Source organism: Salvelinus alpinus, chromosome 25, assembly GCF_045679555.1.
Source record: "Salvelinus alpinus chromosome 25, SLU_Salpinus.1, whole genome shotgun sequence".
NCBI lineage: Eukaryota > Metazoa > Chordata > Actinopteri > Salmoniformes > Salmonidae > Salvelinus > Salvelinus alpinus.
Window position 1 is genome coordinate 17,143,292 of NC_092110.1, and position 25,529 is coordinate 17,168,820.

Here is a 25,529-nt window from a genome sequence, read left to right on the forward strand (position 1 = left end):
CCCTGGCCAAACCTGGAGGCCTGGAGAGCACGGCAATGTAAGTGTCATTTCCAAATGCATCTGAGTGTTCCCTCACTCTCTGTAATGACCAGAATAGCCCTTTCTCAGGAGCAGCAGGAGACTGTTTTTCCTTCTCTATGAAGCACGGCTCCATTACACTGTTCCCAAAGAACATGCGTAGGAAGCGGGAAGCAGGACTATTAAGGCTAAAGTCCATTTCCACCTGCATTCTTAGCTCTCGGAAACCTACAGTAGCTTCATTACAGCACATCTCCCCCCACTGGTGTGATAGCATGTCTCCTAACAGTTCCTGCTCTCTGTAACCCGCTGGGACTCCAATACAGCATACCACATTCAAAAGTGTAAAAAAATATATTTCACTCTACATTCCTCCCCTCAGCTTTCTGACCCACAGAGACTATATAAATTAAACATATGCAGTTAATGTTAAACAGCCTGTCCTGAATGGTGGTTTGTGGTTAGTGTATGGAGTGTCTGACACCTGGCCCCTGGTACCCACCTGCTGCTCAGCCAGCTTCCTCTGGATCTCATCACTGTGGCAGACGCTGTAGACCACGGGCTTGGCCAGCTCGGCCTCGATCCGTGACAGCCACGTACGCAGGTTGCTCATGTTCTTATCCAGCTGCTGCACTGTCACCAGCGTCTCCTTTAGCTTCCTCACCCTGGGGAGTCAATCTAATCAGTTAGTCAGTCAATCAATGAATCAATAAATAAATAAATCGACCAATCAAATCAGTGAAATCAGGAAGTTTCTTCATCCTGTTAGTCATCAATGGCACAATTCTTCACCTATTTACAATCCCTCCCAAGCAATGACATTGAAACCAGATACACTGTAACCGCCTAAATAATGGAACACTTGAGTAAACAAGGGATACAAAGTATATTAAAAGCAGGTGCTTCCACACAGGTGTGGTTCCTGAGTTAATTAAGCAATTAACATCCCATCAATCTTTAGTCATGTATAAAAATACTGGGCAGGCCACCAGATCTCAACCCAATCGACCGCTTATGGGAGATTCTGTTGCGGTGCCTGAGACAGCATTTTCCACCACCATCAACAAAACACCAAATGACGGATTTCTCATGGAAGAATGATGTCACATCCCTCCAATAGAGTTTTGACACTTGTATAATCTTGGCTTACAAAAGGGGGGCCGCCAGTTGTCCATCCCTACATTAGAGCATGACCTATATCAGCACGGTCCTCTGAATGACGTCTGCCAAAAATGTAGAGCACTACACTGCGATTCCATTTCCACTCACTGGTCAATGACCTAAATCAGTGCATTCCTCTGCAGGAGGTGACACAATGCATGAAGAGCATTCCACTGTCATGTGACATGTCAACTACACAGCTTGACCACTGGCTGGACTCTTCATTATACGGTCCAGAGAGATATCCACTTACTCCCTCAGCTATGAGACACCACCAATGTAATGCAAGGTGCCCGACCGGTGCTTGTAACCTGACTAGCAAACCAGAGATCTGATGCAACACAAGAGAAAAACCAGAAACATGATGCTATCAGGCTTGCTCATAACTGTTGTCATTCCACCCGCATAGACAAGGTACAGACTCCAATTCTACAGTGTTGTTGTGTGTCTATTTTTGGCTGAGTAATTGTGTTCATCACTGAGGCATCCAGAAAATACTGCTGCAGGCTGGGGTGGATTAAGGTTCTGTGTACCTGAGGATGATGCCTGGTAGTGGAGGAGAGACTGAATGAATAACATGCACCATACTGAGACAGACTGGAGCTACGGACAACTCTGTCTGAACATTAATGGCAAATAAACATACACTGACACCATGCAAAAATACACAATGAGCCAGGTTTGTGTTAGCCATCACGCTGAGTCTGAATGGCAAAAGCTGCGGCTGTGGCTGCTACTTGCATGCACTGACAAAGCACAGCCCATCCCCCCTCATTCTCGCTCTCCATCTCTCCCTCCCTCTCTCTCTCACTCTCACACAGACACAACACAACACCCTTTTCCACTCCTCTTTAACCCAGCCACCTATTGAGTCCCATGCTTGCTGTGTGTAGAGGCGTGAGGGCTGGGAGATTAGGGAGAGAAAGGTACTTACGGCTGGGCTAGTGAGGAGGCTACTCCACGGCGGTTCACCCGTTAGCAAGCGCTTCCCCCCGCTCTGCCTGCCTCATACTCTCCGCAGTCAGCCTGTCCCCTCCCCCCTCCCTCAGCCACGCTGGACCAGACTAGACCAGCGCCTCTCCTCAGCAATATGCACGGGCACAGGGAAATGTACTTACATATCACACACACACACACACACACACACACACACACACACACACACACACACACACACACACACACACACACACACACACACACACACACACACACACACAGGTAAGTAATTTATTCCTTTATATAAAAAAAAGTATCTGTTTTTGTTGCACAGACATGATACCACCGTACTGGCTCTGTAATTGGCTGTAGATGGGAGCATCTGCCAAAACAACTCATTATACACATACATCCAGTAAGTTATGAGCTAGGCCTCCAGCTGGCAGGGCAGCAGCCATTGTTCAAGGTGTCAGTGGACTGTGGGGGTGGGCTGATGGGGGCGGGGGGGCTGGTGGGAGGTCAGTATACCTGAGGGACAGCCCTGAGTCCTGGTACCTGCCTGGAGATTAGTCCAGCACTGAGGGGATTACAGGGCCGAGGCCTGCTACTACCACTGTTACTGTTACTACTTTTACTGTTACTGTTACTACTACTACTGTCACTGTTACTACTACTACCTTTACTGTTACTGTTGCTACTACTACTGTTACTGTTACTACTACTAGTACTACTACCACTGTTACTACTACTACTGTTACTACTGTTACTGGTACTATTACTACTACTACTACTACTGTTACTGTTACTACTACCACTGTAACTGTTACTACTACCACTGTTACTACTGTTACTGTTACTGTTGCTACTATTACTGTTACTGTCACTACTACTACTGTTACTGTTGCTACTACTACTGTTACTGTTGCTACTATTACTGTTACTGTTACTACTACTACTGTTACTGTTACTACCACTACTGTTACTGGTACTACTGTTACTGTTACTACCACTACTGTTACTGGTACTACTGTTACTGTTACTACCACTACTGTTACTGGTACTACTGTTACCACTACTACTACCACTGTTACTACTTCTACTGTTACTGTTACTACTACTACTACTACTGCTCCTGTCACCACCACTACTACTACTACTACTGTTACTGTTACTACTACTACTGTTACTGTTACTGTTACTGTCACTACTACTACTGTTACTACTACTGTTGTTACTGTTACTACTACTACTGTTACTATTACTACTACCACTGTTACTACTACTACTACTGTTACTGTTACTACTGTTACTGTTACTGTTACTACTACTACTGTTACTGTTACTACTGCTACTGTTACTGCTGTTACTGTTACTACTATTACTGTTACTACGGTTACTGTCACTACTGCTACTGTTACTACTGTTACTGTTACTACTGTTACTGTTAATGTTACTACTGTTACTTTTACTACTACTGTGACTGTTACTACTACTACTGTTAATGTTACTACTACTACTGTTACTGTTACTACTACTGCTGTTACTGTTACTACTGTTACTGTTACTACTACTGCTGTTACTGTCACTTTTACTACTACTACTACTACTGTTACTGTTACTACTGTTACTGTTACAACTACTACCGGTACTACTACTACTGTTACTGTTACTACTACTACTGCTACTGTTACTACCACTACTGTTATTGTCACTGTTATTACTACTACCTTTACTGTTACTACTACTGTTACTGTTACTACTACTACTGTGACTGTTACTACTGTTACTACTACTACTACTACTACTGTTACTGTTACTACTGTTACTGTTACCACTACTACTACTGTTACTGTTACTACTGTTACTACTACTACTACTGTTACTGTTACTACTACTACTGTTACTGTTACTACTACTACTGTTACTGTTACTGTTACTGTTACTACTACTACTACTGTTACTACTACTACTGTTACTGTTACTACTGTTACTGTTACTACTGTTACTGTTACTACTACTACTGTTACTGTTACTACTACTACTACTGTTACCACTGTTACTACTACGACGACCACTGTTGCTACTACTACTGTTACTACTACTACTACTGTTACTACTACTACTGTTACTGTTACTACTGTTACTGTTACTGTTACTACTGTTACTGTTACTGTTACTACTGTTACTACTGTTACTGTTACTACGAATGTTACTGTTTCTGTTACTGTTACTACTACTGTTACTACTGTTACTGTTACTACTACTACTGTTACTGTTACTACTACTACTACTGTTACTACTACTGCTACTACTGTTACTACTACTGTTACTGTTACTACTACTACTGTTACTGTTACTACTACTACTGTTACTGTCACTGTTACTACTACTACTGTTACTGTTACTACTACTACTGTTACTGTTACTACTACTGTTACTGTTACTGTTACTACTACTGTTACTGTTACTGTTACTACTACTACTGTTACTACTACGACTACCACTGTTGCTACTACTACTGTTACTGTTACTACTACTACTACTGTTACTACTACTGTTACTGTTACTACTACTGCTACTGTTACTACTGTTACTACTACTGTTACTACTACTGTTACTGTTTCTGTTACTGTTTCTGTTTCTGTTACTACTACTGTTACTGTTACTACTACTACTGTTACTGTCACTACTACTACTGCTACTGTTACTACTGTTACTACTACTGTTACTACTGTTACTGTTTCTGTTTCTGTTACTGTTACTACTACTGTTACTGTTACGACTACTACTGTTACTGTTACTACTACTGTCATTACTACTGTTACTACTACTGTTCATGTTACTACTACTACTGTTATTGTTACTACTACTACTACTCATGTTACTACTACTACTGTTACACTTACTACTACTGTCACTGTTACTACTACTACTGTTACTGTTACTACTACTACTACTGTTACTGTTTATGTTACTGTTACTACCGCTGTTACTGTTACTACTGTTACTGGTATTACTACTGTCACTGTTACTGTTACTACTGTTACTGTTACTACTACTGTTACTGTTTCTGTGTCTGTTACTGTTACTGGTAATGTTACTACTACTGTTACTGTTAGTACTACTACTGTTACTGTTACTACTACTGTTACTGTTACTACTACTGTTACTGTTTCTGTTACCGTTACTATTACTGTTACTGTTACTACTACTGTTACTGTTACTACTACTGTTACTGTTACTACTACTGTTACTATTACTACTACTGTTTCTGTTACCGTTACTACTACTGTTACTGTTACTACTACTGTTACTACTACTGTTACTACTACTGTTAATGTTACTGTTTCTGTTACCGTTACTATTACTGTTACTGTTACTACTACTGTTACTGTTACTGTTACTATTACTACTACTGTTAATGTTACTGTTTATGTTACTGTTACTATTACTGTTACTGTTACTACTACTGTTACTGTTACTACTACTGTTACTGTTACTACTACTGTTACTGTTACTACTACTGTTACTGTTACTACTACTGTTACTGTTAATGTTACTGTTTCTGTTACCATTACTATTACTGTTACTGTTACTACTACTGTTACTATTACTACTACTGTTAATGTTACTGTTTCTGTTACCGTTACTATTACTGTTACTGTTACTACTACTGTTACTGTTACTACTACTGTTACTGTTACTACTACTGTTACTGTTACTACTACTGTTACTGTTACTACTACTGTTACTGTTACTGTTACTATTACTACTACTGTTAATGTTACTGTTTCTGTTACCGTTACTATTACTGTTACTGTTACTACTACTGTTACTGTTACTACTACTGTTACTGTTACTACTACTGTTACTGTTACTACTACTGTTACTGTTACTACTACTGTTACTGTTACTGTTACTATTACTACTACTGTTACTGTTACTGTTTCTGTTACCGTTACTATTGCTGTTACTGTTACTGCTACTGTTACTGTTACTATTACTGTTACTACTACTGTTACTGCCACCACACTGACAGGTGGGCATCTTGGGCTGCAGTCGCCCAACTGTCAACAAGGGCAAGACCAGAGACCCAGTGCTGCCTGCCAGGAAACACTGCTTAACTCCCACCTACAGTATATATGTCATTCACCCAAGCAATTAAAGACACCATACAAAGAACAGCATAGAGCAATACCCAGCAACTCTTGAAATATCTAGTGACACCAATTTACATAGAAAAGTCAGGGTAAGCCTTTCATCTGTCATAAGACAGATGTCTCTGTCTCGGAGGAATCCTATGCAACATTAAGTCTTACATTCACTTTGTAATGAGATAAGAGACAAATCCCTGTGGCATGTTAAGTATGTTACTGTGTAACTGTGTCTCTCCCACAAAAGTTTAGAAAAAATTCACTTCAGTTACCCACTGTCTGAGTATGTTGCATGCTGTCACCTTTATGATGGCTCATGAGTCTGTTATGCTAAGAAACTTGCTATGGTTCAATAAAATATGAGTGCTGAACAGTAATCCAATCTATGACTCAATACCTATTATTATCACCAGACTACCCCCTTCTCCACACACACACACACACACACACACACACACACACACACACACACACACACACACACACACACACACACACACACACACACACACACACACACACACACACACACACACACACACACACACACACACACACACACACACACCCGACACACACCCTCAGACAGACAACTCTATTTTGCACCCCCTTGTCTGAACTCAACCAATCACCATGGCAACTGAGCTGGCAACCTGATGCCGAAGTTCTTTGAGATATACTGCATCGCCATGGCTACAGGAACTTCAACCATAAAGGGGAGACGAATGGCCAAAGAAGTGCTTTTTTAACAGCCGTACTCAAACACTGAATAAAACATGCTGAATCCTGTACTTACAGCAAAGAAAAACAGATATAACTCAAATCCCTGTCTCTTCAGACTTGGTAAACAAAGGAAGTCGATGTGTGAGCACTGAGCTGACTCCTGGCGTAGAGGGGGTTGTTTCAACAAAACATCTGCCTCACACGCCCCTCGCTCAGACAATGGTGAGGAGTGCGGGGGCCTTGGGGGCCTTGGGTAGGGGAAGCTGGGGCTACGGGCCCTATGGATGACACAATGCCTTGTGTCAGCAGACGGCAGCTGCTGGGCAGGGTGACGGAGCACCCAGTTTGTTTTGGGGGACAAAGGCAACCGGTGAGCCTGAGCCAGTGTCAGCGCATCTAATCTTCACCAAGTAAACTTTCACTAATCTTCCATATCACACTGCACTGGGTCCGCCCAGGCACAGGCTGAGGCACGGTCCTCACTCATCACCACTCTGAAATGTCCCGTCTGTAATAAGCACTCATCCAAATAGGTGACACATCATTTCAGGACCCTATGATAGGCCAACATGAACTGTCAACCTCCAAATCAAATCAGTTACAACACTTCCTGTTGTAAGCATGATAAAATGAAGGATGATTCAAATCCCCTTTATGAGGTCGATGAGCAACACATAGCAGATTTAAGAGCACTCATTGCTTAATAATGCAATAGATCTACAGTGTAGGCATCATTGAAGACTTTAGGATTAGACTTTGACTGAAATTGTGAAATGCTATACACATGTATGCTATTGCAATGATGGCATGCTCTGGTCTTGGTGAGGGAAGGTTGAGTACCACCTGTACACAGGATTATAGTGCATCATGGGATGACCTGAGACGATGGGAAGTGGAGCTGACAGGACGTCCTGGCTGAACGGGCCGTGAGGAGGCTAGTTGAGGGCCCGGGGCTATCCCGTCATCTCCCCTCCCTCTTTACCTCGCCCTCTTTATCTCTCTCTCTTATTACCCTGTATCTCTCTTTCACCTCCCTCTCTCTCACTTACCTACTGATCTAAAGCCAATTGTAGCCCTCTAACTTTTCCCCCCAACACACAAAGCCAATTGTAGCCTTAGTGCTCTAGTCTATACGACACACAAATCCAATTGTAGCCTTCCCCTCTTGTTGTGGTCAAATGAAAGCCTTAGTATGGGGAAACTCCTTTGATAAAACTAGAAGGTAATTAGGTATGTTTGTACTAGAAATTAAGAGTTTATGTTCACAGAACAAACTTGATATTTTTCTCTTGAACCTAAGTAGAGTGAGCGGAGCACACACAATAATATATAATTGTAACCGTTGGCTGACTGCCATACACACTGCCATGTACATGTCGTGAGAGGGAACTCAGGGCAGAGACATAGCAACAAGCAACAGGCTAAATGGTTTCCACATCGCGTTAAGCAGCTTGTTCAAGTGCAACAGGTAGACATTCCTCACGCTTATCTTCTTACAGAGGGTTACAGCTACAAAACAACCATGGAGACTGAGGCCCAAATCCTGTCCTCATGTGCTCTAAGACGGAATAATTTAATCCCAACTTTTACACCATGTCTCTGGAATAGTGGCGGAATATGTAGGCTAAACTAGGGGTCCACATATTCCTTTGCATAGCGCCACATGGACCACTACTAAGTGGCAGAATGGACTAACTAGCTCATTAACAGGATAAAACATCCATGCAAGGTTGGCTTAAAGGACAGTGTGTTAGTGGGCTGGACAGACTGCCCTGCATTCTCTGTGTTATTCCATCCTATACCTACCCGCAATCCTAAAGACCTCAAACTTTAGGCTCCCTGTCATTCACAGAGAGAACCCTCACTCGGTCCCTTGGTCCACATGGCCATAGACAAGTCCAGAATATCACTCAAACAGAAACTCCTCCCTCTGCCTGTTGTTGCTATGCAGGCAGACTCCTGTTAGTGAGAGAAAGACAAGGCAGCTGGACACCATGTTAGAGAGAGCCAAGAACAGCCACCATATGGCCCAGCTAAATCCCTCATTCTCATGGAGGATAAGTCATCCCCCTTCCTCCCCTTCGCAGTGACTCTGTATATCTGGCCCCCGTGGCCAGAGTAAAAACATTCCACTGAAGAGCAGGTCAGCTGGCTCTCTCTGACAAGTGGGGCCTCTGAGTTTCCAATTATCCACTTGGGGGTGGGGGGTAGTGCCTGCCTGTGAACAACAGCAATGACGCCAGAATGTTAGATTGAATAACCTATTCTCTCTGGAGATCTAATGCCAGTGCACTATATGCTACCCTCAATAATGAATAGCAATTGAATGAATGCTACTAACTAACATGCAATGCAAAAAGCTTGGATGATGAGAATGACTCAAAAGTCTCTTAAAAATATTCTAGCAGAGGCTTGTAAACAGGCTGCAGCAAAGAAGACTGCAGACATCATTATACCGATGATGCCCAGAGAAAACAAGGCCGCATCAGTGACCAGAGTTCGAAACACTTCACCTAATGATCGCCATCTCAGAAATAAATCTTGTTAGTGGAAAAAGAAAACACATTAAGGAGGACACAGTTTTAACCCCCTGCACACTGCAGACAACACCCTGACAAGCCTAGTGTTCATCAGGCGCAAGGTGAATCGTTACAAGAAGACTACACTTGGAATAGCATCATAGTCTCATAATACACCAGTCCTCCCTGATGCATTAGATTAGAACATATTTTTTTCAATCTCATTAGTCCTATGGTGTTCTTTTTATCCGCCTTGATATTCCTCTCAATGGATCATGTGTTTACTGCTTTCCGAGACACGCATGTATCATCAATAATTGCATCATGCTGGTATTTCAGCAGTTCTCTTCATTCCACTCTGTGTTGGATTGGGATTAATGTTTCTGGATTAATAATATTATCCCTGTGATGGCTCTCTGAAGCTTTCCCTGTTATAATCTCAAAGCTTGGAACATTGCAGCAGCAGCAGCTGTTCTACCCTGCCCTGTCCTCACCCAACCCTAGTGGTAGAACCAGTTCTGACAGCGGTCTTACAATGACGCGTTGTTGTAATACATCCTCTGTGTTGTTTTGAATGACAAAGAGAAATCAATCCATTTGCAAGACTGATATACTATGTACTCGATATGCCCTAACCAAGCTAATATTGTGGGCAGAGAGTTGTAAAGGTCCAACTGTGGTCTTACCTGGTCTCTATGTGGTCAAACAGGTGCTGCCAGCGGTCATTGATGTCCTTCAGCTTGTCGTTGACCTCGGTCTCCTTGGTCTTGTTGCTAGCGGTGATGAGCTGCTCTCCAAGCAGCTTCAGGTGGGTTTTATTCTCACTGAAGAGGTTGATCTCCTCCATACAGTCCTAGGAGTCACACAGAATGGGAATGAGTATCTGAATGAGTGCACGTGTTGTGTCAAATTAATGTTTGTATGAGAGGGAGAGGGTAAGTGAGTGTGGGTCGAAAGGTTTTGTGAATGATGGTATTCTATAGGAGGACATTTCCCCCAATAGCATGTATTATGGTATCAATGTTTTAAAAAGTCCAATATTGTCCAGTCAACAAAGTGTGACATCCACCTCCCTCCAAGCGGCCCTGCTGCAGAGATTAAAACAGCTGCCGTTCCATTCACTGGCAGGGTAATTCACAGCACATTGAAAACTTTGCATCCCTCCCTCCTTCTCTTGGTCTCCTCCTTCAGAAGACAGAACATCCCCACCACTCTATCTCCTGTCTGTAGAGAGCTACTTTCTCTGTTTACTTCCCTACTTTCATACGGTGGACTTTGATCGGCTGTTGAGGGGGAGCCAATCAGTGGAGTGATAGAAACCAGTCTGGATATGTTTAAAAGTCTAACCGTTGAACTCTGGCTGTTGGTTAAATCTAATCTAAATGACAATAGATAAATTAATCACTGTTTACGTTCCACAGTGCCAGGCCGGTTTATTGTTCTAATAATCCAATTCAACTTTAAAGTTTTCATCATTTTGACCTAAACTTGATTTAGATAACTCTGACTAAGCTATACAGCAAAGGGAGTGAAACTGTTCAAACTGTTTTGATTATATTTGAATCACAGAGACTCAGGACCCCCCTCGTGAGCCAAGCAGCATGGCCCCCCTACCTTCTTCAGCTTCTCCACCATCTCCTCGATGCTGATGTCGGCATTGTGTGCCACTTTGTTTTCCATCTGCGTCAGCCATTCACAAAGCTCCTTGTTTTTCTCATTAAAGATGATCCATGCATTGAGACGGTCTGCTATCTCCTGTTTGCGTAGGGAGACCTTAAAGGAAACACAGAATATGGACAATATATGCTTAATGGGCAATAATAGATGGTCAGTATACCATAGATAACTGTTATCATATCTAGTATATGGTTAAATAGTGAGTTGGGTAGGCATGGATTCTGCAAGTGTTTCTCCAGACTAAATAACAGTGACAGTAAGATTGCCAAGGGAATGTCAGGGAAACCAGTTCAATTGCTTCACCAAAGTTTCCTTCAAGTTAGTAATGATGTAATGATAAATAATGATGACACAAAGATATGGAGCATTCACACAGACAGGTATGATTTCTCTTCAACCAGGACTTGAGTAGAACTGTACTTCATTGCATGGCAAAATTAAGTCTGTTCGTACTACTCTGTGTGACACGAGAGAGAAGGATTTGTTGTGGCGCGTGAGAAACAGGTTCACACTATTAATGGCTGCCGTGATTATGAGTACTTCACGACGATGCCACCTCACTTCACCACCCAAATAACAGGCAGGTGTAGTCCTATGCTCACAAATAAAAGAAACCAATATCATCTACACTACATGACCAAAAGTATGTGGACACCTGCTCGTTGAACATCTCATTCCAAAATCATGGGCATTAATATGGAGTTGGTCCCCCCTTGCTGCTATAACAGACTCCACTCTTCTGGGAAGGCTTTCCACTAGATGCTGGAACATTGCTGCGGGGACTTGCTTCCATTCAGCCACAATAGCATTAGTGAGGTCGGGCACTGATATTGGGCGATTAGGCTTGGCTCGCAGTCGGCGTTCCAATTCATCCGAAAGGTGTTCTATGGGGTTGAGGTCAGAGCGTGAAGGCTAGTCAAGTTCTTCCATACCGATCTCGACAAACCATTTCTGTATGGACGTCGCTTTGTGCACGTGGACATTGTCATGTTGAAACAGGAAAGGGCCTTTCCCAAACCGTTGCCACAAAGTTGGAAGCACAGAATCGTCTAGAATGTCATTGTTAAGATTTCCCTTCACAGCCCCAGATCATTATTCCTCCTCCACCAAACTTTACAGTTGGCACTATGCATTTAGGTAGATAGCATTCTCCTGGCATCTGCCAAACCAAGATTAGTCTGTCGGACTGCCAGATGGTGAAGCGTGATTCATCCCTCCAGAGAATGCGTTTCCACTGCTCCAGAGTCCAATGGCGGCGAGCTTTACACCACTCTAGCCAACGCATGACATTGAACATGGTGATCTTAGGCTTCTGTGCTCGGCCATGGAAACCCATTTCATGAAGCTCCCGTCGAACAGTTCTTGTGCTGACGTTGCTTCCAGAGGCAGTTTGGAACTCGGTAGTGAGTGTTGTAACCGAGGACAGACGATTTTTACGTATTACGCGCTTTAGCACTCGGCGGTCCCATTCTGAGCTTGTGTGGCCTACCACTTCGCAGCTGAGCAGTAGTTGCTCCTAGACATTTCCACTTCACAATAACAGTTGATCAGTTGATCTAGCAGGGCAGAAATGTGACGAACATCCTATGACGGTGCCACGTTGAAAGTCACTGAGCTCTTCAGTAAGGCCATTCTACTGCCAATGTTTGTCTATGGAGATTGCATGGAGGTGTGCTTGATTTTATAAACCTGTCAGAAACGGGTGTAGCTGAAATAGCCGAATCCACTAATTTGAAGGGGTGTCCACATACTTTTGTATATATAGTGTATCTTGTACTCAGGCAGAGTTGCCACAGCAGCACAGAAAGAGTTAACCCAAAGTTAGGCCAAGACAGTGAAAGGTAAGAAGGACTCCATCTGCTATGAACATCATGTGCTTATTCACCATTTATCAAAAACAAATGCAAAATAAATCAGTTTTCTCTTGATCTACATTCACTTACACTAATAAAAACACCTTCCCAAAGACTTCATGTTAATTTTCCGCCACTCGCCAGACTGAATGTGAGTCTAACAGAGTCAGTCTGATGGGTACACAATTCTGAGAGATAGACATGGTGGATGGTGTGGAGGAACATTAGGAGAGGTGTAAGCAACACCCTTCAGCTGACTGCTGCATCGTGTTCCCATGTGACAGATTTTGGGATGAGCACCAGGCACAGGAGTCAACACTCCCCTTGAAATCAAATAAAAAATTCCATCAGTAAAGTTGTCAAAACTGTACTCATTTTGTCATTTAAGCCTGAAAACATTGAATCTGTTTTTTTTTACTCACCCGGTTGAAGTGAAAGCCTTAGAATAGCCATAGCAACGGCCCTAGCCTGACGACAGGCTGATTTCCAATACAAAGGGCCTGCTTCCTGAAGCCTAAACTAATTTCTCCATCACCATCTGGCCCCCCATTCCCACATAGCCATCTCCCCCAAACACTCAAACCTGTATGTCTCTACCCCAGAAACCCCAAAGCTCAGGCTCCAGCACATATCCACCAAACTTGGTTTTCATTCTATGGTTGACCATACCATAATAAAACAATTATACAATAATATTTCAGAAAATTTCACTACCAACTGGGTTATATATTTTTTTAAATAATCAAAAGAGTAATCAAATCAGAGTCAGATGACAGCTTGTTTCCCTTGCAAAGCAACTACTGATTGGATTAAGAAATTGAGTTTCTGCATTTAGTTATCTGGACATTCATGCCAACCAACTTTTTCTAAAACCAACTTTTTATTTTTCTTTGTCACTACGGCAGCTGCTGTCCCAACACAAACATTCACACACAGGGACTGTTTGGCTACTGCCTTCCCACTAAACACACTCAGCCGAGTGAGTCTTGAGCCTGCAGCCAGTCTAGCCCAGAGCCCAGCCGTCTCCCCAGCCCCAGCCAGCCATGTCCCCTACCTTGAGGCAGAGTTCCTCCCATTGACAGTGGAGGTGCTCCACCTGCTCCTGGAGTAGCAGCACGTCGTCAGCAATGATGTACTGGGACAGGTCCGTCTTCATGTTGGCAAGTTCAGTCAGGCTCTCAGCCCAGTCATCCAGTGAGTTCTCAGCCTCCTGCATACCATAACACAGCACCAACAAACTGTCCCGTCAGGCCCCCTCCACTCCAGTCCACGCCACGCGCCCTCTCTCTCTCTCTCTCTGTCCTGCCCCTTCCCTCTGCTCTGCCTCTCTTTCTCTCTCTCTTTTTCTCCCCGCCCCAGGAGAGGATTAAGGGCCGCAGCAGACCAGGACAGAAGGAGGGAGGAGGGGGGAGGGGATAAACCCATGATGGGCCATAAGAGATTGAAAAGCCAAACATGTTACTAACTTGGCTCTGCTCTTGTGTTCTGACTGATACTTTATCTGTTTTAGATGTGCTTTAGTGGGCCAACTAATGACTTCCCAGTCTAAGGACTGAAGTCTCATCAGCTTCTACTGCACAATGCACACAATAAATAACTAACAATAAAACTTTGATAAAACAAAACAAATTACCACATGAACACCAAAAGGACTCTTTTGTTCCTAACTTTGTCCTCCTCCATTCTGCCCTATGTATTCACACACTGGGTGAAAGGGTCGAGACATTTGGAAACAACTGTGTTTACCACTTACCTCAGTGAGTTTCAGTGATCTGTAACTTGGAGCTCACTGTCATGTTCTGGGATCGACTGCTTCAGTCCGGTCTGCATGGTGTCCAGCTGCTGCATGCTATCGGATAGTCTGGCCTCACAGCGCTCCCAGTTCTGAGAGTAGAAAGGTAGTCATGTAAATAGATGTAGATATACTCTAGTTGAAGGAGCAGTTGAGAAGGTTAGTAGAAGTTAAGAGGAGCATTTCTGTTTTTAGCATTGAAAATAATTTTTTGTGCCTCCATTTTAAGGGTGGATGAAAATGGAATTGATGTAATCTATTGGATTTTATCAAAGCAAAGAAAGACTTGGCCAAACAGCAGACAAAAGGGGAGAGCGGGTTAAGGTTTCTAAGAACAGACACATGAGACCTCCCACAGAAGGAGAGGCCAGGTGTCAATTCAGGTCAGTGAAACATCAACATATCTCATGCCTCAGCCCTTCGTAGAGTATCTCTAGGTAATGCCCGAGGAACAGCAGGGTCAAAAACAAGCAGGTTTACCCAGTTGGAGAGGTTCTGGTCTCCATGTCCACCTTAGTGCTCCTGACAGCTCAGGGACCGGAGGGGTTCAAGTGCTCTAATACCCAGACAGGCTTACACTAAGCCTGCATGCTTGCCTCCTCCAGGCCTGCCTGCCTCGTCCCTGTCTGCCTCCTCCCTGCCAGTCTGCCTCCTCCCTGCCAGTCTGCCTCCGCCCTGCCAGTCTGCCTCCGCCCTGCCAGTCTGCCTCCGCCCTGCCAGTCTGCCTCCGCCCTGCCAGTCTGCCTCCGCCCTGCCAGTCTGCCTCCGCCCTGCCAGTCTGCCTCCGCCCTGCCAGTCTGCCTCCTCCCTGCCTGTCTGCCTCCTCCCTGCCTGTCTGCCTCCTCCCTGCCTGTCTGCCTCCTCCCTGCCTGTCTGCCTCCTCCCTGCCTGTCTGCCTCCTCCCTGCCTGTCTGCCTCCTCCCTGCCTGTCTGCCTCCTCCCTGCCTCGCTGTGGTTACTACATGATGTGTTATTTTATAGTTTTGATGTCTTCACTATTATTCTACAATGTAGAAAATAGTAAAAAATAAAGAAAACCCTTGAATGAGTAGGTGTTCTAAAAATGTTGACCGGTAGTGTATATGGGGATCTGTTTCTAGGATCACTCACTCTGATAAGGGACAAATCACTATTACAGGCCTACTCAATGGGAAAATATTTCCTCCATGAACCACACGCTGCCATAAAGAGCCTTAAAACTACTGAGTGCTGTGGGTCAAAGAGCCTTCTCATGACTGAATGATCTATCAAGTCTGAAAGCTGACTAAGGCACTCCCTCTGACAAAAAGTTGACCAGTAATCAACTCAGTCAATCGGTCAGTATCCCACACTGCCAGAAACCCAGATCAGTGCTAGACTAAGCCAGACTCCTGGATGAGTGGATAGTTGTTATAGAGAAGATCCAGGAATGTACTGTAGGTCAGTGGGCTGATCTGTGTGTTTCAGGCCCAAAACTGCTACATGGGCATTTAAGGTGAAATGTAACCACAGTAGGGGGTTAGGGGGTCAAATATAATAAGGCATTTCTAAAAGTAGACCTCTGACTGTAGAGAATGCCTGTTTCACATCAGACATTTCAAGGCTAAGCTAAGATCTTGCATTATATTGTAAACCTGTGCCTCTGACAGAAATTTACTCAATTCTATTGATTCGAAGGTATCCTCTTTACTCTGACCTATCATTTGAATCAACCATTTTATAAACAAATACACTTAAAACATGCTATTCCACTAAAATGTGATCCACAGATAATGATCTTCCTATAGGTCAGCTGATTGAGTAGTCTCTTCCCCAAGCTGCTGTCTCCCACTGACTGAGGGGCAAGAGGAGCACCTGAATGATAGCGTTTGTTATGTCCTTTCTCTTTTCCAGCAGTCCTTGCAGGTTCTCCCAGTCCTCCTGCAGGGTAGCCAGCTCGGTCTGCAGCTGTGCCTGAGTCTGTTCGTCCCCCATGGAGAAGAGCTGACGGCCCAGCTCCAGAGTGTGGATGTAGCTGCACTGGTACCTCTGGAAAAGCAGCTCCGTGTGCTACAGGCCACAGAAGACAGAAGGAATGCACTGTCATTTATGAACCCTTGCCCTTCCCCTTGGCTGTATCAATCTCTAACCTATTACCTTCATGTCGTAGAGGGAGCTTCGGAGCTGCTGCAGGCTGCAGTGGGCTGGCCCTGTGGGGGGCAGGAGGGCCTGGGCATCTGCTACGAACCTCTGGAGCTTCCTGAGGCTGCGGCTGTAGAGGTGCCAGTGTTTGACTAGCCCCTCCACCAGGGAGCTCCTTTGAGCTGCCCTCTGAACAGCCCCCTGCCAGTGCTCCCTCAGCTGGGCCAGCTTCAGGATGAAGTCACTCCTGGGGGACAGAGAACGGTAACAGCATTAAAATGAATACAACTAAAAGAGTAACTCAGAAAGCTAAAATCAATGACGATGATTGATAATGATCAAAAACATGTAACTAATCACCAGCTGATGGTCAAAGGACCACGACGCCCATTAATAGAGGTGGATAAACATCAATGGTGCAACAGTTCTTACAAAGACTAACATTGATCATGTGAGCAGAGAATCTCTGTCCTGTCCTCACCTATCATCCACGTCTCCCCTCTGCAGCAGACGTAGAGAATCATTGATGACAGAGTGCAGGATCTGATGACCGATAGACATCTCTAACTGGAACCTCTGAGACACCAGAATCACAATATTACTGTCATATTCACAGGCCTAGTTAGTGTTACTGAATAGATACTGTGTGTGTGTGTGTGTGTGAGTGCGTGCGTGCGTGCCTGAGTCTATGTGTGCGTGTGTATGTGTGTGATGTAAGCGTGCGAGCGTATGTGTGTTTGTCACCTGGTGTGTGCGTAGCTGCTCTCTCAGGCCGCTGTAGGTGCTGGCCAGGTCTACTGCTAGGCTGTCCTCCATCGTCTGTAGGAAGTCCATCCAGTTCTCACACTTCTCCTGAAAACTCTGTTGCCTCAGTGACTCTGTCTGCAACTCACTGACACACAAACAAGACACACTTTAAACCTGCCATACTGTTTTCTAGTGTAATAGTAGGGCTTAGCCAGGATTTAGTCTTTTATTGACTAATTTGTGGTAGACTCTGTCTGTTAGTGTCTCTCACGTTACCACGCTGACAGTAAAGCACTTCTACTGTACTGACCTGTAGGTCTCCACAGCACGGGCCGAGGCCTGAGCCCAACTCCAGTTGAGGCTCTGTAGTCTGTGGGTGGCAGGGTCACTGAGGGTCAGCCTGTAGCTCAGCTCATTCAGTATGTCCAGGTCAGGAGAGAAACCACTCAGCTCCAGCAGACCCATCTGGAACACATGGATCCACAGTCAGTCTCTGGATATACAGTATTCAATACAGAGGTCTGACTTAGCATGAGGTCTGTTTTGTGTTGGCCTACCTTGGATATATACATTTGTGGAGGCACGGTTACACTTTTCAGTCTCCCCTCCCAGTCCTCAAGGTGTTTCTCAAGGGATGCCAAGACACTCTCAAACTCCTGGAGCTGCTCATGCTCTTCCTGCACACACATAAACACATTAATAACATGGTCAGGGATCAGGCATAAAGGCATACAAGTAGCTATAAAACAACAAGGCATATATTACCACACAGTACCTGGAGATGCCCAAGCTTATCGGCCAGTGACTGGCTCAGATGTAGGACACCACGGGTTAGCATACGGCTCTCTGATTGGATGAAGACGGCAGACGAGGGTTCCACTCGTCCACTGAGTTCCTTAGAGGCCTCTAGCACCCCCTCCAGGTCGGTCTGTAAACTGTCTGTTCTCTCCCGCAGGCTCTGGGACAGGGCAGGGGCAATGGGATAAATACAGCAGCGAGGATGACAGAGTTCTCACAAGAACTGATTCAGGATCAGTCTGATCTATACTCTCATACGACTCATTAACTATGTGCATATTCCCTCTACCATGTAGCTTTCACAATATCCCACTTACATGGACGGCCTGTATCTGGGCTGCAACCAGCTGTGTAGTGTTGTCCTGACCAGGTGGCTGGTTCATCAGAGCTGTGACATCACCCCTCAGTGTTTGCAGACGTTGGGAGAAAGGTACAGAGAGACGGGCATAAGCCCCCCAGATCTGGAGCAGTGTCTGAGTTCTATTCAGGTTATTCTCCAGCTCACGATTCACCTTATTCCACCTTGAAAGACCAGGAAAGACCACTCAGTGTGTGTGTAAGTGCGTGTGCATGTGTATATGCGTGTTTGTGTTTATTGTAGTTTACACTGACCTGGTTCTCTCTCTATCCAGTTGCTCTGACATGAGGAAGGTGGCAGTAGGACTGATCATGTCCCTGAGGATGGAGAGAGTGTGGATCAGACCGTCCCATTCTGAGTCACACCCCTCAGTCTCTTTCCTTAGAAGCTAGACACAGGAACACATACACAACAGTGTGATCACCTGCTCATAAACTGTATTATAACACGAACAGTGCAATGACAGGTTAAAAGACAGAGGTCATATACCCAGTTACAAATCAACAGTGGCGAACCGCCATTCAGGACCCCACCATTTTAGCAAAACAAGTGGGAGGGTTGCCTGTTTTACATGTTATTTTGACATTAATAAATCAAATCAAATCACATTTTATTGGTCACATACACATGGTTAGCTGATGTTAATGAGAGTGTAGCGAAATGCTTGTACTTCTAGTTCCGACAGCGCAGTAATGTCTAACAAGTTATCTAAAAATTCCACAACAACTTCCTAATACATACTAATCTAAAGGGATGGAATAAGAATACGTAAATATAAATATATGGATGAGCGATGACCGAGCGGCATAGGCAAGATGCAATAGATGGTATAAAATACAGTATATACAGTTGAAGTCAGAAGTTTACATACACTTAGGTTGGAGTCATTAAAACTTGTTTTTCAACCACTCCACAAATTTCTTGTTAACAAACTAGAGTTTTGGCAAATCGATTAGGACATCTACTTTGTGCATGACACAAGTCATTTTTACAACAATTGTTTACAAACAGATTATTTCACTTATAATTCACTGTATCACATACATACATGAAGTTGACTGTGCCTTTAAACAGCTTGGAAAATTCCAGAAAATTATGTCATGGCTTTAGAAGCTTCTGATTGGCTGATTGACATCATTTGAATCAATTGGAGGTGCACCTGTGGATGTATTTCAAGGCCTACCTTCAAACTCAGTGCCTCTTTGCTTGACATCATGGGAAAATCTAAAGAAATCAGCCAAGACCTCAGAAAAAAATTGTAGACCTCCACAAGTCTGGTTCATCCTTGGGAGCAATTTCCAAACACCTGAAGATACCACGTTCATCTGTACAAACAATAGTACGGAGGTATAAACACCATGGGACCACGCAGCAGTCATACCGCTCAGGAAGGAGATGCATTCTGTCTCATGAATGTACTTTGGTGTGAAAACTGCAAATCAATCCCAGAACAACAGCAAAGGACCTTGTGAAGATGCTGAAGGAAACAGGTACAAAAGTATCTATATCCACAGTAAAACGAGGCCTATATCGACATAACCTGAAAGGCCGCTCAGCAAGGAAGAAGCCACTGCTCCAAAACCGCCATAAAAAAGTCAGACCACGGTTTGCAACTGCACATGGGGACAAAGATCGTGCTTTTTGGAGAAATGTCCTCTGGTCTGATGAAACAAAAATATAACGTTTTGGCCATAATGACCATCGTTATGTTTGGAGGAAAAAGGGGGAGGCTTGCAAGCCGAAGAACACCATCCCATCCGTGAAGCACGGGGGTGGCAACATCATGTTGTGGGGGTGCTTTGCTGCAGGAGGGACTGGTGCACTTCACAAAATAGATCGCCTCATGAAGGAAAATTATGTGGATATATTGAAGCAACATCTCAAGACATCAGTCAGGAAGTTAAAGCTTGGTAGTAAATGGGTCTTCCAAATGGGCAATGACACCAAGCATACTTCCAAAGTTGTGGCAAAATGGCTTAAGGACAACAAAGTCAAGGTATTGGAGTGGCCATCACAAAGCCCTGACCTCAATCCTATAGAAAATTTGTGGGCAGAACTGAAAAAGCATGTGTGAGCAAGGAGGCATACAAACCTGACTCAGTTACACCAGCTCTGTCAGGAGGAATGAGCCAAAATAGATCCAACTTATTGTGGGAAGCTTGTGGAAGGCTACTCGAAACGTTTGACCCAAGTTAAACAATTTAAAGGCAATGCTACCAAATACTAATTGAGTATATGTAAACTTCTGACCCACTGGGAATGTGATGAAAGAAATAGAAGCTGAAATAAATCATTCTCTACTATTATTCTGACATTTCACATTCTTAAAATAAAGTGGTGATCCTAACTAACTAAGACAGGGAATTTTTACTAGGATTAAATGTCAGGAATTGTGAAAAACTGAGTTTAAATGTATTTGGCTAAGGTGTATGTTCATTTCCGACTTCAACTGTACATATGAGATGAATAATGTAAGATATGTAAACATTATTAAAGTGACATTATTTAAAATGACTAGTGATCCATTTATTAAAGTGGCCAATGATTAGAGTCTGTATGTAGGCAGCAGCCTCTGTATTAGTGATGGCTGTTTAACAGTCTGATGGCCTTGAGATAGAAGCTGTACGTGTCACATCAGTTTGCAAAGAATGTACAAAAAAGTATAATAATTCAGTTAATAAATCTGCATACAAACGTGGTCTCTTTTTTGCTTTCTTGAGTAAGGCAGCTCCAAAATGCAGGTGTTTCAGCCTAGATCAGTGTTTTCTGTGGTGGTGGGGCAGCTAGCGGAAAATACGGAGCATAGGGGTTGGTAATGTTCACTAGTTGCGCCATTATTGGCTCAGTGTTCTATCACGCAGGGGGACGTCACCTCCAAAACTAAGGGTAGATCTCAAAAATTCAAGCTCCTTATGTGCTGCCATAGAGTTACATTAGAAGTGCCCATCCAAGACGGCTCAAGGTCATTGGCCACATAGAAAATTATGTCAAATCACGTTATATCTACAGTAGCTTTGATTGGACTGATCTTGTCAACATCATACTTTCAAAATCTTAGCTAGCAGTCATCATCATGAATCAAGTCGACAATCTACTGTCAAATGCTTTTTAATCCTTGTCATATGAAGATAAATAATTAAGAGAAATTATAGATAAAACGTATCGGTGCTTATCGGCCATTGGACATAAAGTGGGTGTGTGGTCCCAGGTCTGGGTTAGCAGGTCTCTTTTCCAAGCTTAAAAGGATAAACGTTCAACATTGGCCATGTTGTCAATCCAGCATGACCTCTGCCGCAGTCAAAACAACTGGAAACTCAGAACTGGGAAATCTGACTGGGACAACTGGGAACTCTGGGAAAGAAACGAGCTCCCACTGGGAAAAAACATTTTGAACAGTCATCCAACTCGGAATTGCAAGTAGGGAACTCGGGCCTCGTTCTAGAGCTCCAACCTGAAGATCACTGACGTTATCATGATTTGACCTTGTTTTTTCTGAGTTCACAGTTGTCTTGAAAGCACAATAAATCCAGAGAATGACAGACTTTGATTACAATGTTTGATAACAAAATTTGCCTACGGAGGACCGCCGTGCCACCTTCCTGTTCAACTGAGCACAGCACAACAAGGTGAGTCCAAAATGTATTGTATGCTGCTGCATAAATTATGTAATATTCCAAGGAGATATGTATACTGTAGCTAAGAAAGTAATACTAAGTGTATGTTGTGTAGTAAGCTGTTAGTATGTGAGCTCCTGAGTGGAGCAGCGGTCTAAGCCACTGCATCTCAGTGCAAGAGGCGTCACTATAGTACCTGGTTTGAATACAGGCTGTATCACATCCGGCCGTGATTGGGTGTCCCATAGGGCGGCGCACAATTGGCCCAGCGTCGTCGGGGTTTGGCCTGAGTAGGCCGTCATTGCAAATAAGAATTTGTTCTTAACTGACCTGCCTAGTTAAATAAAGGATAAATAAAAAAAAATCCCTTTTCCGCTCTTAATTTCGCCAATGGTTCTGACTTGGTGGTGCCCATGTAGCCTATAGCCTGTTTTAGAGAAATGTAATCATTGAATATTGTAAAAGCTGTCATTGTCTGCTTATATGCCCCCTTTATTTATCCAACGGTTCTGACTTGGTGTACAGGGAGAATACCGTAAGAACGGCTCATGTTCTGAATTCTAAACAGTTATATTGACTACGTCTGTCCTAGCTTGCTCATTAATGTCTTAATCAAAATTACGGATTGCCTCTTATCCGCTCGTCATCCCCTTATGCCATAGTTTATACATCTCAATTGTCATTAGAAATAACATTTGTTAAGCAAGTCAGCCATATTAGCTACTTTTTCTTTAGAGGCAGAAAATGAGACTGAATGAACTGTTTCGCTGCCAGACAAGGCTCCGCTGATAGCCAGGTGTAGTAGTGGTAAGGTGTTGGGACTGCTGTTGGGACTCTGCTGTTGGGACAGCTTTATGTAGGCCCTAACAGTTTGTGGGCACCGTTTGTCACCGTTATAGTGCAATTAATGTATTGTTTAGTGTTGTGCTGTGTTTGTGTAGTGACTTTGCTGGCATGCCCCACTAAGATTTACATGCTAAAATCGCCACTGCAAATCAAACTTGATGGGTATACTGTAGTACCTACCTGGAGCTTTTCATGGAGTCCTTGCAGGGCCTGGAGAGAAAGCTGAGGGAAGCAGCTGTATTCCATAGCCTGGCAGGTCTTCACTGTGCCCAGTGTTGCATCATTCAGTCCTTTCTCAAACCCAGCCCACAGCTCCAATACCAGTTTCAGTCTCTGTCGCACAGCTGGGTTCTGGAGGGGGAAACAATGAGTCAAAATAGGAGCCACTGCACCCTACAACTTGAAGGTTTTTACAACTAGTGTCCATGCAGTGAATACATGTATTTGTTAAGCAACTGCCCTCATTCCCCTGAGCTTACCTCTTGACTGAGGGCTGTACAGGCCTTAATGACATCATCTGTCTGAGTGATGAAGGCACAGGTGCAATCCTCTTTTCCTGTGTGGTGTTTCTCTCTCAACTCTTGAAGAGCTGTATAATTTAGCAAGAGTTTCTCCTCCAGACCCTGACAGACAGGAGTAGCAGTAAGAAATCACAGTAACACATGCACGTTCAACTGTAGGTTCAATCCCCAATGTATTTGATTTATTTATTAAGTTTATTTGAAACAGGGACAATGTACAACAAAATATATGTCTCAGAAGTAAGATTTAGCTAATATCTAATTTCCATCTGCAGTCCCTGGGCAGGTGAACATATAAACATTATATCCTAGCAGACATCATACATCTTAAAAACAGAAGTCAAGACATTACACATCAAAATCATTGAACATCATTTCAAATAAATTGCTGTTGGATCTGATAATATTGGGTTTCTAAAAAACATAAACACCTGGTAAAAACTAAATATTGCACATAGCCCTGTCATCATAGAAATAGCTAGAGGGCAAATGACTTGACACCTGTGGTACTGTACACCAGGTTCTGTTTTTCAACACACCTCACAGGTTTTTAAGCTCTTCTCCACCTCAGAGTGACTGACGGGCCTCTGGGCTGAGCCCATCCACTCTCTCTGACTGGTGAGCCAGGTGTGGTGGTGCTGCAGTCTGACCTCTCTCTCTGTGCACATCCTCAGCTCCTGTTCAACATCCTGGATCTGCAGAGGGAAAGTCAATAGATATGGGATCAAATCATAATCAGTCGAAATGATTGTTGCTATAAAACAGGAGGTGTCACTAAAACTGACCGATAGCTATGGGGTCAAATCATCAATAGGACGGATTGATGCTCTTAAAATAGCCTAGGACTTATTACCGAAACGGCTTTAAAAATCGAAGGGGTTGAGCATCACGTTGATATTTTATATTAAAGACTATCCATAGGTTGAGGTTCTGTAAGCTATTTTCTCTTTTCCCAATTGAGTTCTCACCTGGTTGTTGAGGGTGCCCTGTAGACTGAGCCAGCGGTGGTTAAGACCGCCCAGCTCATCAGCATAATCTGGGTGTTCGTATCTCCCTCTGCTCGTCTGTAACTCCGACTGGTTGACATAGTCCACTGTGAGCTGGCGGACTGCTATCTCAGCCTTACACACCTGTAGGAGAGAGAGAGATGTCGGGAATCAAACAATTTGTTTATGCAAATATAAATACTTTTACATTACCAGGTATTGAATAAGAGAGGACAAACTGAATCTGTCAGTTGCTACCTTGAAGCTCTGAAGGACTAGGTTGAGGTCCGCGTTGGTGGAGGTGGTTTGGTGGACCCTATCCCGCTGCTCTTCTAGCCTGGCCTCAGTCTCTCCAACCCAGGCTAGCAGCTCTGTCAAGGCCCACTGTGGGGACAGCCTCTCCATCAACAACTGACAGACGGAAGAAGAGAAGGGAGAAGAGACAGTCAGCAGCATTGCAGTTCTTTACAGACTCAAACCAGTGTGTATGGCACCTACTACCATACACTGTTCAAAGGCACTTAAATATTTTGTCTTGCCCATTCACCCTCTGATTGGCACACATACACAATCCATGTCTCAATTGTCTCAAGGCTTAAAAATCATTCTTTAACCTGTCTCCTCCCCTTTATCTACATTGATTGAAATTAATTTAACAAGTGACATCAATAAGGGATAATTGCTTTCACCTGGATTCACCTGGTCAGTCTATGTCATGGAAAG

The 25,529-nt window shown here is 43.8% G+C and overlaps 1 protein-coding gene across 1 annotated transcript in view; it reads right to left on the reverse strand.

The window, feature by feature from the left end:
- syne2b (spectrin repeat containing, nuclear envelope 2b) overlaps positions 1–25,529 on the reverse strand; it is a 139,463-nt gene that overhangs the window by 10,688 nt on the left and 103,246 nt on the right. Inside the window, exons 93-111 of the mRNA XM_071365033.1 lie at positions 25,065–25,217; positions 24,789–24,950; positions 24,360–24,515; positions 23,779–23,922; positions 23,480–23,650; positions 19,094–19,227; positions 18,799–19,003; positions 18,459–18,641; positions 18,241–18,360; positions 17,994–18,148; positions 17,681–17,828; positions 17,418–17,512; positions 16,952–17,183; positions 16,670–16,864; positions 14,824–14,928; positions 14,099–14,290; positions 11,129–11,287; positions 10,201–10,367; positions 521–683 (exon numbers count right to left, since the gene is read on the reverse strand). Coding sequence (XP_071221134.1) covers positions 521–683; positions 10,201–10,367; positions 11,129–11,287; positions 14,099–14,290; positions 14,824–14,928; positions 16,670–16,864; positions 16,952–17,183; positions 17,418–17,512; positions 17,681–17,828; positions 17,994–18,148; positions 18,241–18,360; positions 18,459–18,641; positions 18,799–19,003; positions 19,094–19,227; positions 23,480–23,650; positions 23,779–23,922; positions 24,360–24,515; positions 24,789–24,950; positions 25,065–25,217 — 3,039 coding nt within the window. The remainder of the gene's footprint in view (positions 1–520; positions 684–10,200; positions 10,368–11,128; positions 11,288–14,098; positions 14,291–14,823; positions 14,929–16,669; positions 16,865–16,951; positions 17,184–17,417; positions 17,513–17,680; positions 17,829–17,993; positions 18,149–18,240; positions 18,361–18,458; positions 18,642–18,798; positions 19,004–19,093; positions 19,228–23,479; positions 23,651–23,778; positions 23,923–24,359; positions 24,516–24,788; positions 24,951–25,064; positions 25,218–25,529) is intronic.